The sequence below is a fragment of the Lepisma saccharinum genome, chromosome 11 (genome assembly GCF_977018435.1).
Source record: "Lepisma saccharinum chromosome 11, izLepSacc3.1, whole genome shotgun sequence".
In the NCBI taxonomy this organism is placed as follows: domain Eukaryota; kingdom Metazoa; phylum Arthropoda; class Insecta; order Zygentoma; family Lepismatidae; genus Lepisma; species Lepisma saccharinum.
This window is the reverse complement of record NC_139239.1, coordinates 35,993,580-36,007,597: the sequence shown is the minus strand read 5'-3', so window position 1 is coordinate 36,007,597 and position 14,018 is coordinate 35,993,580. Positions and strand designations below refer to the sequence as shown.

General features: G+C 38.9%; 1 protein-coding gene and 1 pseudogene across 1 annotated transcript in view; one reads left to right on the top strand and one right to left on the bottom strand.

Annotated features, from left to right (window-relative positions):
• LOC145995001 (uncharacterized) overlaps positions 1-14,018 on the top strand; it is a 48,164-nt gene that overhangs the window by 32,565 nt on the left and 1,581 nt on the right. Inside the window, exon 5 of the mRNA XM_083131533.1 lies at positions 10,177-10,734. Coding sequence (XP_082987659.1) covers positions 10,177-10,734 — 558 coding nt within the window. The remainder of the gene's footprint in view (positions 1-10,176; positions 10,735-14,018) is intronic.
• LOC145995346 (heterogeneous nuclear ribonucleoprotein A1, A2/B1 homolog pseudogene) lies at positions 2,618-6,421 on the bottom strand (annotated as a pseudogene).

Genomic DNA, 14,018 nt, shown 5'->3' with positions numbered 1-14,018 from the left:
AATTTTGCAGAACTCTCTAGAAGCCTGGCAACATTCTAATAGTGGATCTATTATTCTTGATACATGAAAATGGTATGTTAGCTGTGGTTTATCCAAAGAAAATTCTATTGCGGGGAGAGGTCGTTTTATCTTCAATATTTCATATTACTCGTACTTACTACTTACTATATTGTGAAAAAATTGGAATAGCCTATGGACGTTTTGAGGAATTGAGGGTGCATGAATTAAAGGCGGAGAAGACATGTCTGTGAAATGTTTTTTTGTGTTTTTAAATATGTTGATAAATCATTTCCAGAACGTTGCTGAACTTTAACCAAATTTTACTTTATGCAAGGCATCCCAAAAAATCTTAGTAAATTTTGCATACATTCGATTTTAACCATCAGATCACCACAAGCAGATAAAGTTTTATCATGATTGTTTTCGAGTACTGGAACGAATAATGCTCGATTAACTTAGTTCCCTTGTTTGAACTGATGTTTTAAGTCCACTTTATGCACAGATAGGCTAATCGGGACTGGACCTACAGTTTAAAGTGGGATCCGAGCCACTGTGCAATGTGCCTCCACCAGGTATCGAACCCGGGACCCTTTCATTAAAGGGCGACGACGCTACCACTGCGCCATTTGGGAGGCCCCTTAGTTCCCTTCTACACGATCGTGCATATGTAAATTTAACAGTGAAGATAATCATTTGTTATGATGCGCAGTTTGTTCGAGATCTTGTACTTCAAATGATATCACATGAATATAATTATGGAAATTCTCTTAACATACTTCGTTTGCCTGCTGGGCGTTGTATGTCCATTTTATGCACAGATAGGTTAATCAGGACTGGATCTACAGTTTAAAGTGGGATCCGAACCACTGTGCCATGTGCCTCCTCCGCGGATCGAACCGGGACCCCTTCTAACATATTTCTTATACTAAAAGCGAAAGTTCTGCCCTCAATATCTCTCCCTCACTCTCACCTCTTCAGTGCACCCCTGTTGGTTGATATACTTTACGAAGAAGATGCTAATGTTTTACTACGATGTTTTGTAAAAATCTACGCTGAATTTTTTCTAAAATTCTGTAAAACTCAGAAGATATTGTTGATATTATGTAACAAAATATATCTTGCTTGAATTTCCCATTCTGATGCCATACGAGACTTAGAAATGCTGGTCGTTGGCTACAGTCTGCCTGTTGTGTATGCTTTAATCTGTATAGTAGGCCTAACGGAAATGGATATATAAGGAAGTTGTTATGCTTTACTGCCTCTTCAGGGGGGGAGTAACCTGCCTTGGCTCGACCTATTACCTGCTTCCGTTACTTCCCCAGGAAAATAATTAGCATAACACATAAATAAAAACTAACAATGCGGTTCAATCGCATTAAAATACATAGAATAACTACCATATTCTTTACCATGCATATTCGGGGAAAAAACTCAGTTCTTTTATTTCAGTGATACCCAGACGTTCAGTTTAAAAATATATAATAATATTATTTATTTCGTTGATTAAATATGTACAAAGCATTACATAAAAATAACCCCACATAAGAAATGACATGATCCTCTTTAATTGAAACACTGCAATATATATACGAGAGAGGTCCGTACGCTAGCCTAGCCCAGCAGTACTAGTTCAAAAATGTATCTAGCTTGTCACTGGCATACCTGACATGTTTCTCTAATTCCCTCCCTTTCTTGTTTATAATGAAAATTGCCTCGCAAAAATAGACTAAACTTGATTGAAATTACAACAACTAATTATGCGCTTTTCTTGAAATTATATAAAAACAAAACTGTGATGATTCTTTTTCCACCTTGTCAGAGTCCCTTTAATCGCAGATTAAATAAAAACCGGACACTTTGACAGTGTTGAATCTACAAATAAACTAAACTAAACTAATAATTTCGCGCAACAAGGTACTTGACTTTTCACCAACGGATGGACATATACTTGAAATTAAACGCGTCCCTTAATTCCCTCGGAAACGACGTTTCTCTAAGTATAAAACAATTGTCCACCGAAAACTAAGCGTTGGCTTGTCACCAAACGAATGCGTGGATGAGAGCAAATGGTTGATCCGTGACCGCTAGCCATATGACTAGCCTAGCCACTCTACCGGCACCGAAAGAACCTTCCAAAGGTCTCCCCACTTGCCCAAAAAACGTAAGAATGACAACCCCCGTCACTCAATCGGTTCCCTTATATAGGCGATTCGAAAAAGCCAGTAAACTGGACATTTCCACCCCCTTCAGGTTTTAAAGGACAGGATTTTGAAACTAACCGCCTTCTAAGCTGGCTTTCACTGTCACGTAGGCCAGCCCTACAGCAGTTTACATTGAAATCTGAATATAAAAAGAGTATAGCTGTCACTAAAAAAATAATATTGAACATACATAAAAACTAATAATAAAAAGGACATGTAGTAATTCAGAAATGACATCATTCCACCTACAAGTAAAAAAAAAAGCAATGTACAAAAATGTCAAGAAATCAATTCATGGGTATCTGTACCAAACTGAAAATGAAAATATACACTAATTAACAAAAAATTACCCATGATTCAGCAGTCACTGTCATTCATCACAAAGTTCACTAACTGTCCCTGAAAAAAAAATGTCACTACACTATTGTTGGTTTTGGTCCACTAATTCCGATGACCGGTCTGCCGGATTCCCCTTCCAAGTTCTGCCTCCTCTGTGTCGTCCTCTCTGGCCCTCTTTCGGAATGGTCATCGGGTTTCTCCTCTGCTCCCGCCTGCCACCGCATCAGTGGGGGTTCGAACCTCAGTGTCTCTCCGCTCTGCTCTGACATCCTCTTCTTGATTCGCCAGGATCGCCGCCCTCCGACCTGCTCCCTCTGCTGCACAGCTACATCCCTTGGTGCTAGTGGCCCTGGGTTCGAGTCCCAACACTTCTTCTCGTTTCTGTCGGTCCTCTTTCTTTCCCCGCCTACACCTTTCGAACTTGGTCCTCCAGGTTCTCTCCTACCTGCTGTGCTGACTTGGCTTCTACATCGCTGAGGAATCGCCATTTCAGCTTTTCTGAAAGCTTTTTTCACATCAATTCTCTTTCCTTTTACGAAATGAGATTTCTGCACAACTATTTTGTCAACTGGATCATAATCATCAAACTCCACAAAAACCAAAACCCCGTTTCTTCCCAGAAACTTTATCTGTGATTATTTTAACGGCAACAATGTTGCCAAGTTTCTGAAAATAGTATCTAAGTTCATCTTCTTCAACGTCATTTTTCAAGCCACCTACGAACAATTTCTTAACTGTTACGCCTATCCCTGGCTTTCCTATATCCTGTCGTGGAATTGCTCTCCTTGGTTCGACTTTTCTGCCGTCCACCCTGTATGGTCTCGCTGCCTGTGCATCGTTGACCATGTACGCACGTGAATACGTTATGAAGCCGAATCCTCTCGACTTTTTAGTTTTAGGATTCTTCATAACCAGAACATTCTCTATTTCGCCCCATTGCTCAAAATGCTTCTTTAGAGAACCTTCGCTTGTTCTGTAATTAAGCCCCCAGTAAACAGTTTCCTAAAATGCTTGGGTTCTCTTTGTACTACAAAAGTACTTTCCTCTTTACTACCGTAAGGCACGATACTTTCTATTTCTTACTTTTTCCAAATGAATATGTCAAATCTGAATGTGCGAAGCTCCAGCTTCCGTTTTCAAATTGATAACAATGCCCAACTTCTTTATGAAGTCGCGACCCGCAATGTAAACTCGGAAACAGTCTTTAACTATTACGAACTTGTGTTTGATCGTAACGTTACTTATGCTAACCGGGATGTTAATTTCCCCATGAGATTCAATACTGCCTATGGAAGTGCTACTTTCATCGATTTCCTGATAATTTTATATCCTCTTCTTTCGAGTTCTATCGCCTTTTCGAGGCAAATTACTGAATCAAAACACTTTCGCAAAACAAAAGAGTTCCCTGTTCTTGTTTAATTTGCAGCAACCAGAGATTCATTGTCTTTTTCCTTGCTTGAATCCTTGGCCTCAAAAGTTTCGTCACCCCCGCCCACATCCATCACCGTTACGTGTGGGTCCGTGGAAGTTCTCGGCTGTCCTTGGGAAAGGTCTTTTGTACTTAGAGCTCCTGCATTGCGTCCTCCTACGGTTCCTTGCCCCCCCCCCCCCCCACACCTAACCTGGAGGCTAGACCCGGGTTAAAAGCAGAAAGTAATAAATCGTTATCTTTTGTCAGCAAATTCTTGCCGTGGCTTGTCGCCACATGCAGGTGTTGTTGCCTGATCGAATCCCTCTCCTTGCAAATGGACAATGGCAATTCTGTGTCCCTAACATCTGGAGACTGGTACGTACAATGTCCTCTGCAGAACTCGTGCGCGATCCTCAACTTCTCTTATTTTGTCAAAACTGGTGTTGTATAGCCCTCTTCGAAACTCTGGCTGATAGAATTAACAACATGTGAAATAACGTCCTTCTTTTCGACATGCTTCTTTCTCATTTCAAGTAGCCTCTGAACACGACGGATGAAAGTTAAAAGCGACTCGTATCTCGGAAACAGGCCCCCAGTATGTTATGCTTTACTTCCTCTTCAGGGGGGAGTAATCTGCCTTGACTCGACCTGTTACTTGCTTCTGTTACTTCCCAAGGCAAATAATTAGCATAACACTTAAAAAAAAAACTAACAATGCGGTTCAATCGAACTAAAATACATAGAATAACTACCATATTCTTTACCATGCATATTCGGAAAAGAACTCAATTCTTTTATCTCAATTATACCCAGACGTTCAGTTTAAATATATATAAAAATACTGTTTATTTCGTTGATAAAATATGTACAAAGCATTACATCAGAAATAACCCCCCCCCCCCACACACACATATATATATATATATATATATATATATATATATCCCTTAGTACGCCCCCATTGCATATATGCAACAAAAAAAGTATGTCCCTTGTAGCCGATGTTGTACATATGCAACAAACAGCTTTAGATACAATTATCGAGAGTTTGCCACACTTATATTTGTATATTGAGGTTGAAACACTGTCAGTTCGTTCGGAGAACAGGTTTTGCAATCGTGTTTACGAAAATTCCAAATCCCCCCCCCCCTCCTTTCTCGGAATATGTCACGTGTTTGGGCTTTGGGCTCACGTGTTTGCTGGTCAGTTGACAGACACAATAAATGCTTCGTATTTACGATGCTGTTTTCCTCCAAGCTTCCAACGCTGTGATTTAGTACTGGTAAGGCACACATTCTTCTTTGTGTTTAGACCTGGTGATCCAGCTGAAGTAGTGGCCGGGGGGGGGGGGGGGTCAAGGAGAGAGGGGATTGGATGAGGTTTGGCGGTTTCAGCTTTCTGTCGCCTCTATGTTATAAATGCAATGAAGCTTGACGATAGCCAGAGGCCAGAAGCATGAGTCTAAAGCGTGCGTCTATCCAGAAGTATAGACAAAACAAACGATTGCAAAGGCTCCCTTCCCTCCTCTGTTAGGAAAGGCCTCACCATAAACAGTTCGTATCATATAACAGCTCATCGATTTCCCTAACGCACAATCGTTGCACAATCGTTTCCTTCCGGACATATTTCCACAAAGAGCCGAGTCAACAGGGAAGAAATAGATTCACAGTAGCTACACAAGATGCAAGTGCGAACGAAAAAAAGGAAAAGTTCGGGTTTTCTCCCCAAAGTAGCTGGAGAAGAGGGGGCAACCTCCACATTTTTATGATTTTTTCATTGAAATTCAGGGGATGCAGCCTCCGCCCGTAACCCCCCCCCCCCCACGGTTGGGGCATCCACATTTTACATGGTTGCATGCACTGATGTTCTACCTGCAAAACAAAATTTATCCGAAGTAGATTGGTCCTATAGTGTCAGAGTTATAACAATTTTATGAATAATATGCAAATTGGCTAAAATTTATTGTTTTGAGGAGAAAAACAGAGTTTTACGTTTTGCCTTATTATTCAAATTGTATTGCACCCACGAACATGAATCAAGTTTCATTCTGTTGCAGAAGGTCCATTCTTTGAAAAAAAAAAAGTAAAAATTCCGGTTTTCTCCCCAAAGTAGCTGGAGAAGAGGGGGCAAACTCCAAATTTTTATGTGTTTTTCATTGAAATTCGGGGGATGCAGCCCCCGCCCGTAACCCCACCCCGCGGTTGGGGCATCCAACATGGTTGCATGCACCGATGACCTGCTAAACAAAAGTTATCCGAAGTAGATTGGTCCCATAGTGCCAGAGTTATTACGATTTTTCTCCATTCGTCAGACCGCGCGGCGTACTAAGGGATATATATATACGTATATATATATATATATATATATATATATATATATATATATATATGAGAGAGAGGTTCGTACGCTGGCCTAGACCAGCAGTACTAGTTCAAAAATGTATCTAGATTCTCACTAGCATACCTGACATGTTTCTCTAATTCCCTCCCTATCTTGTTTATAATGAAAATTACCTCGCAAAAATAGACTAAACTTGATTGATAATACAACAACTAATTATGCGCTTTCTTGACATTATATAAAAACAAAACTGTGATGATTCTTTTTCCACCCTGTCACAGTCCCTTTAATCCCAGATTAAATAAAAACAGGACACCTTAACAGTGTTGAATCTTCAAATTTAAACTTAGCCGCGCGTCAGGCTAAGTTTGCAGCAGGTTTTATGTATCAATCCGCGCGAGAACTGAGCTGAGAATCTTCCGTGCCAGTCTTGCCTCAACCGCCGAGCTGCTTACATCGCAGACACTGAGAAAATCCACAGTATTGCCAACCGCGCAACACATCAAAACCCGCATTCATGTCAAGCGGAATGTATTTGTGTTTCTTTTTGTCTCCTGAAACATAACATTTTAGAAGTACTTTGGGCGCATAAATTATTTTAAAAATGTGACATTACTTAATATAAATGCGAAATATCTTCGAAACATGAGAGCATGTGCATGGACGTCCACAGGATTTTTTCCAGGGAGGGGCAAGGAAGGTATTTTTTCCCAGGGAGGCAAACAAGTCACATTTCCCCCCAAAAGAGTGTAGTTCCCTAAAAAACATTGCTTAAATTTGAATTTATGGTGTTAATGCAATAATTAACACATATTATTGTGACTAAAATTATTTTATATGTGTGAAATACATAATTTTTGATTGACTTTCATTTTCCAGGTGGGGCACGGCCCCCTTGCCCTCCCTTCCGGTCGCCCATGAGCATGTGTGTATATTTCGAGCACGCAAAAATAAAAATAAACAAAAATATAAGTAAGCAACGACAGGCCCTCTTGAATTTAATGACAAATTATTGTTTTTGGTTTATAAAAAAATACATTTATGAAAACCTTTGTTACTGTAAGACACACGCACTTCAAGTTATACCAGAAAAAAAAGAGCATGATTTGTGATTGGTTTTGGGGATATATACAATCAGGTGCATTGTCTGCTGCTATTACTCTGGTTTCAATTTATGAATCACTTCACTAAACCAGGATTCAAATCTTGGTCTGTCCATTTCTTGCTAATCATCCATCCCTTTCTTTGCACGGAACAGTAAATATGCGCCTTCAACAAAGACTTCATTGCTGCCAGTGGGTGAAACAATAAGCCTCCCCCTTTCCCTCTCCCTTTCTCGTCGGTTCCTTCAGCCCTGGCGGTGGTTTTGCACGGTGGTATATATAAAAAAAAATCAATGTACGCCCCCGCTCCGCCCCTCCCTTCACCGAGTTAAAGCACGTCTGGTCCAAATAATAAACATGTTTCTTCTCACGGGGATATCTTTTAATACCGGGGACATTCTTTTGTCGTCAAACAACAAACAATCGTTTCCTCTTCCTAAACTCAAACCGCAAATCATTCAACACCCGGAATACAGTTCGTGCGCACATTGACGGCAAATCACCTCACGCCCTGTTTTACTTTGCTCTTGTTTCCGTAAGGAGGATTATGCATTTTAAACAACTTGCTTGATTTGAAGAGCTTTTCCCTTCGGATGAAGCCCACAATAACACTCGCTCAACAGGAGACCTTGATTCAGCCATTCTCGCCGCTGTATAGCAAGATTATTAATCACAATAAACCTAGGGTTAAAATAGTGGGATGTGCAACACTGGTATCACGGATTCCACGCGCTCTGCAACGTATTCAGTCTTGCTCGACTCGCACTTGGGCTTCAGCGATTCCTCAACGCAATACAAACTTCAGTTGGCGAATCTGCGGATCCAAGTTCGTCTGCACAGTGATTGCATCCGATCAAGTCCACACCTGCTAATGGATGTATTATTTTGTCTGTATTTTACAAATTAAATAACTGTTTTCTTGCAAGTATGCAGTTGTGTCGGAATAGAACCCGTTTCAGTGGAACTATATTCTGCGCGCACGTTTGGATCTACATATGCGAAAACCTGCTGCAAGGTTAACCTGACGCTTGGCTTAGTAATTTCGCGCAACAAGGTACTTGACTATTCACCAACGGATGGACATATACTTGAAATTAAACGCGTCCCTTAATTCCCTCGGAAACGACGTTTCTCTAAGTATAAAACAATTGTCCACCGAAAACTAAGCGTTGGCTTGTCACCAAACGAATGCGTGGATGAGAGCAAATGGTTGATCCGTGACCGCTAGCCATATGACTAGCCTAGCCACTCTACCGGCACCGAAAGAACCTTCCAAAGGTCTCCCCACTTGCCCAAAAAACGTAAGAATGACAACCCCCGTCACTCAATCGGTTCCCTTATATAGGCGATTCGAAAAAGCCAGTAAACTGGACATTTCCACCCCTTCAGGTTTTAAAGGACAAGATTTTGGAACTAACCGCCTCCTAAGCTGACTTTCACCGTCACGTAGGCCAGCCCTACAGCAGGTTACATTGGAATCTGAATATAAAAAGAGTATAGCTGTCACTAAAAAAATAATATTGAACATACATAAAAACTAATAATAAAAAAGGATCATGTAGTGATTCTATCATTACAAGTTGACGAAACTGTTCCTTTGCTGAAGATTTTGGAGTAAGAAATACACTCCAAAAAATATGCAACCGAAAGTGGTGTAAGTAACACTCTTACTGGTCTAACACAACACCTATTCGAGTATCAAGGGCCTCGGTACAAATTGTGTAATAATACACCAAAGATGGTGTTAAACACCATGATTCAAATATCTGGCTGCAAGAAACACTGTAACATTATTGAAGCTGGTGGGACACAAAGACGAGTCACACTAGTTTCCCTTTGTGGTCGAGACAGAACAATACTTAAACGTCACCATTTCGAGAAACATGTGCGACATAAAGGAAGATGTGCAGAATTCAAGCACTCTGCAAATGCTCAGCTTTTTAACTCATTTATCTCGAAATGCAACCAATGTAGATGAAATGGGCTAATATAAACATGCTGGTTGTGTGTACCTACATAGTCATTAACAGCATAGGTCTTGTTCGAACCATGTAGTATGTCATATTTATCCGTAGCTATTTCTTCCTTGATCAATTTCTATTTCAGTAATCCAATATTTATCATCTCGATATGGATAGCAAGAAAGAGAGAATCGTGATACAAAGCGCGATATAGGCATTTTAATAGGAAATAATAAACAATTGAATATAAGGAAATAATCTCATAATAATTCTACTTTCGGGTAATTCAATCAAAATAACCCTGTGTTTTATACATGTAAATAGCACCGTAAACATGCTGTTACTTGCACGTACAATCACCCGCAATAAAAATAAGACATTCAGATCCTGAAATACACTCTCTCCTGCATGGCGTTATGTCTGTTGCCTAACACTACGGCGATGATCGAACTTACCATTGAAGATTTGTTACTGAAGTCCAGTCATGGTCGTAGAGCTACGAGAGAAGCGATAATTTCAGGATCCAGGTGTACCATTTTTATTGATGCTGACTGTATATATTATTGTCAATTTACCTGTCAATCTTTCTCAACATAAAGCAACATTTGTTGTTCTATTGCGCCACTTTTTTCTAAACTCTGTATTCAATTAAATTTACAGTTTCAATACGTGACGTAGGGTAACTAAATATTTAAATGAAATACACGAATTGTATATGTAGTTTTATGCCACTGTTTTATTGTGTGTCAAACTAGCACTTACGTTTTATAAAATAGTGAACTTTGCTCGTTGGTCGTCACATTTCCTTTTTTTGGTTTCAGGAGATCGACCAAAACCCGTATGCGCCAATCTTCTGGGTGGTGTGTCTCAATTCTGCGCAAGAGTTTACGGAATCACTAGAAGAGGACAGCCAGAAGACTACTTCAGAGCCTGTTTGGGATTCGAAATCAGAACCATTGGAGAAGTGGAAGCTGCCATCCGCGTCTCCTGCTTTAAGTTTGGCCCCAAGGGCTTGGACTTGGAGCCGGCCCCTGCTATCCCCCCGGATCCTCCAGGACTCAACCCTGACTCGGACGATTACGGTGACGATGCAGCCGATGATGAAGACGAGGAGGGTGAAGACGAAGAGGGTGATGACGACGATGATGACGACGACATTGGTTTTGGTGATGACGACGATGATGAAGAACAAGGTGGTGAAGGTGGTAGCCAAGGCGAGGATGATGACGATGATGATGACTTCTTCGGTGATGACGATGACGATGATGATGATGAAGGAGGAGGATTATTCGGTGGCGATGATGATGATTACAGGGTCGTTGTAAAACTCGTTAAGAAGAGGAAGAAAGGAAACAAGAGACCAGGCGCAGTTACTGAATAACTAAGAATCATATTTTTAGAATCTTTGACACGCTTCTTACGTTGATATAAAAGGATCATCAACATTAGCTCATGAAGTAAGAGTGGTTAGCTTAAAATCATGAAAAGATAAGCGAAAGAACATCGTAAAACCAAAGAAGAAGTGTGTGTTATTCCAACATGTCTTGGAAAACCTGATGTACAATCCAATAATGTGGTCTATGACTAAACAATCAATATTGTAGCTTATCGCCTTGTCTGTTTACGTCTTAACTAAAGACGAAGATGGCCGTTAGTTGTCTTGTTTACAGTTTCCCAAATGCTCTCCATTAGCTTGTTTTTTAGTGTCTAATTCACTTTATTTCAGTTGGTGTATTCATCAATCTTGTCCTATCACTCATATAAACTATTAAGTTAAGGAACTCGACTCGTGTCGCCTATTTTCAAGTGCAAATGTAAGTTGACTCTGAAGAATTGGAATCAAACTTTGCCTTAGCTACATTGTTCAGATTTCCCTCTTGCCAACAACCTTCTATGTATGTTTCTACAGAAATTTAACAAGAGAGACTGTAAAAACACTACATCAATTTACAAATGAAGAAAGGAGGAGGATATTTATCGGTTTTCTTCTCGCACTGTAATGAAATGTCAAGGTTAGAAAACAGAAACCTGTCAAACGCAACAAACGTAAATTTGAACTTTGTGTCGACTACTCTTACCATGGTAAAATAACTCGAAATCAATATACAGATGTATAAGAACAATTGTACGTACTTGTATTCGATGTCTAGTGATACAACTTTTAAGAACGATTACGATTTTCTACAATACAATAATTTTAGACCTGGCTTTACATATATTTTTTACACGCATGAGATTAATCAGTGGAAATATAAATGAAAGTTGTTCGGAACGTGATAGAAGACGGGGCGAGTAATAAGATTAAATCTAAGTGTAAACAAAATTCATTGGTGCCAAAGAAATATATTAGATTTTTATATTTAATGACAGTAATGACACTTTTGTGTGAATAACTGAAACAATACAAGGAATATTCCACAGTATATTGAAATGTCCTTAAAACTCACCAAATGTTTTCAGTGTAAATAAGATATTATTTTTCTACATGATGATGGCATGACTTGCAAAAGTTTACCCAATATTCTATTGCCGCCATGTTTCAGTTATCTCACAAATTTAAACATATTCTCTGTAATTTTGCAAGAGATTTTTAGTCATTTTGATATAAATTCATATAAGAGTGAATGTATTTATTTCTTGTGTGCATGTAAAAGTTGATAACAGAGTTATATAATTCGTAATGACAAGGCAGGTGTTATGTTTTATTTATATATATTGAAAATGTTTTGAAACTCAAAAGAATCTGTATAAAATCAATATTATTTTTTGCGAATTTTTTATACCACGTTAATTGTTTAAATTCTTCGTATGTCTTGTAATGTAGCAAATGGTACATGAACTGCGCGTTTCGCTGTCAATAAAAGTTTAATAGTTAATTAGGTGTTTGTTTTATCTCCTAATATTTTTGTTTCCATCGGTAATATATTTATAGCTTGAATGAAGGAAAACGTTTGAATACTTTTTTCTTAACTCCATCCGTAGGTTACTTTTTAAAATATGTAAGAAAAGAAGTCTTACAATTCCACAGATGTATAAGAAAGCTTTAACTATCCAGATATCACACACCCACAACAGGCCCAGCCCTAGGTAGGTGTGGGGCTGGGAAATACAATATAGCCGGGCGGGGCATATAACCAAATTTTTCAGAGGTATGATAAAACAGAAATTATTGTCCCTTAGTCTGAAATGCAGCTGTCCTGTATAATTACATTTTTAACATTATTACAAATAATAAATTATTTATTTATTTGGTATTATTGCTTAAAAGAAATAAGCAGAATATGTTGAAGGTTAAACCAAGAATTGTGGGAGGCTGATAAAGGTTTCTAAATTCTAAATTAGTATTTCTATTAATTTCCATTGCCCAACTGGTACAACGTTTATTATATTTAATTACAACACTAAGTGTGTTCAAACTTATATTTTACTTTTCTAAGTGGCAATATGTAATCATAATAACATTCTCTATGATAATTCTATTTTGCTTACATTTCATTGAATTTTGGCTCTGTACTGAATTTACATTGCTTTAATAATGTTAAAGACCGAGACTCGGCAAAGTATCGTCTCAATATCATTCCCAGCTACTGTTTTTGTATTGGCACAATTTGAATTGCAGGTCATACATCTAAATGTAGAAATATAAATTTATAATTTTCTTCAATTCTAACATCGCTGGTACGTACCATATGCTTCTGTGAAAATATCGTTTGAATAGCACACTCCCTCGCGTCCCACCATCTCTTAGGGGGACCACATTATCTAAGGGAACCGGAAGAAATTGGAAATGAACTACCCCATTGCCTCGAACCGCTCCCCGAAATCTTTGGACAGCATGGTAGAGAGAGACTGTCGTAACGTGATACCCTGTGCGGAAATAAACGGCTGCTCTTGCTCAAATTAAATCGGGCATACTATCTTGCTGTTACCGACAACACGACACGTTCTGAGTATAGCAGAATCACAGTACACTTAGTGGAAATTGGGTTTAAAGTTGTTATTCCCTGTTTATCAGTGCATGTAGCTAAAAGCCTTCACTTGGTCACGTTTCTGTGCAATAAAATATCACACTACATTCTAGATATCTCACTCGAGACCCAATGGAGCGGTCGTGGGAATTATTTTTGTATACGGCATCGTAACCTAAACTAGATAAGATATACCAATACCTGTTCAAGGACTTTGTTTTTCCCTTCGAAATTTTTAGACATTTTATACGCTTAGAACCCTGTGGATACACAATCATGTCATCAAACATAAAAAAAAATAACGCCATTCAAAATTAATTCACATTCGATGCCCGGTGAACCCGTCCTTTGGCCCAATATTCCTAAAAAGAAAAGAACGACAAAGGCATGAAAAGAAATCAAAATGAGGACTGACTACTAAACAAGTATACGTAATACTCCCTTTTGAAAATTCCGGGCACGCCACTGCCTGATGGAAGCACAAAATGGTTTATATCTCACTTTAATCTGTATTACGAGTCCCAGTTAACCTCTTTGTGCATAAAACGAACTTGGAAACAAACTCTGTAACAACAGAAACGAAAAATTAATTCACACCTGCTAATATTGTTTTGGTGAAATCTTCGAAATTAAAAGTAGTGTTCCATAAATTTTCATCTTCGAAATCAGTCTTTCATCTATATGAAACATATTTA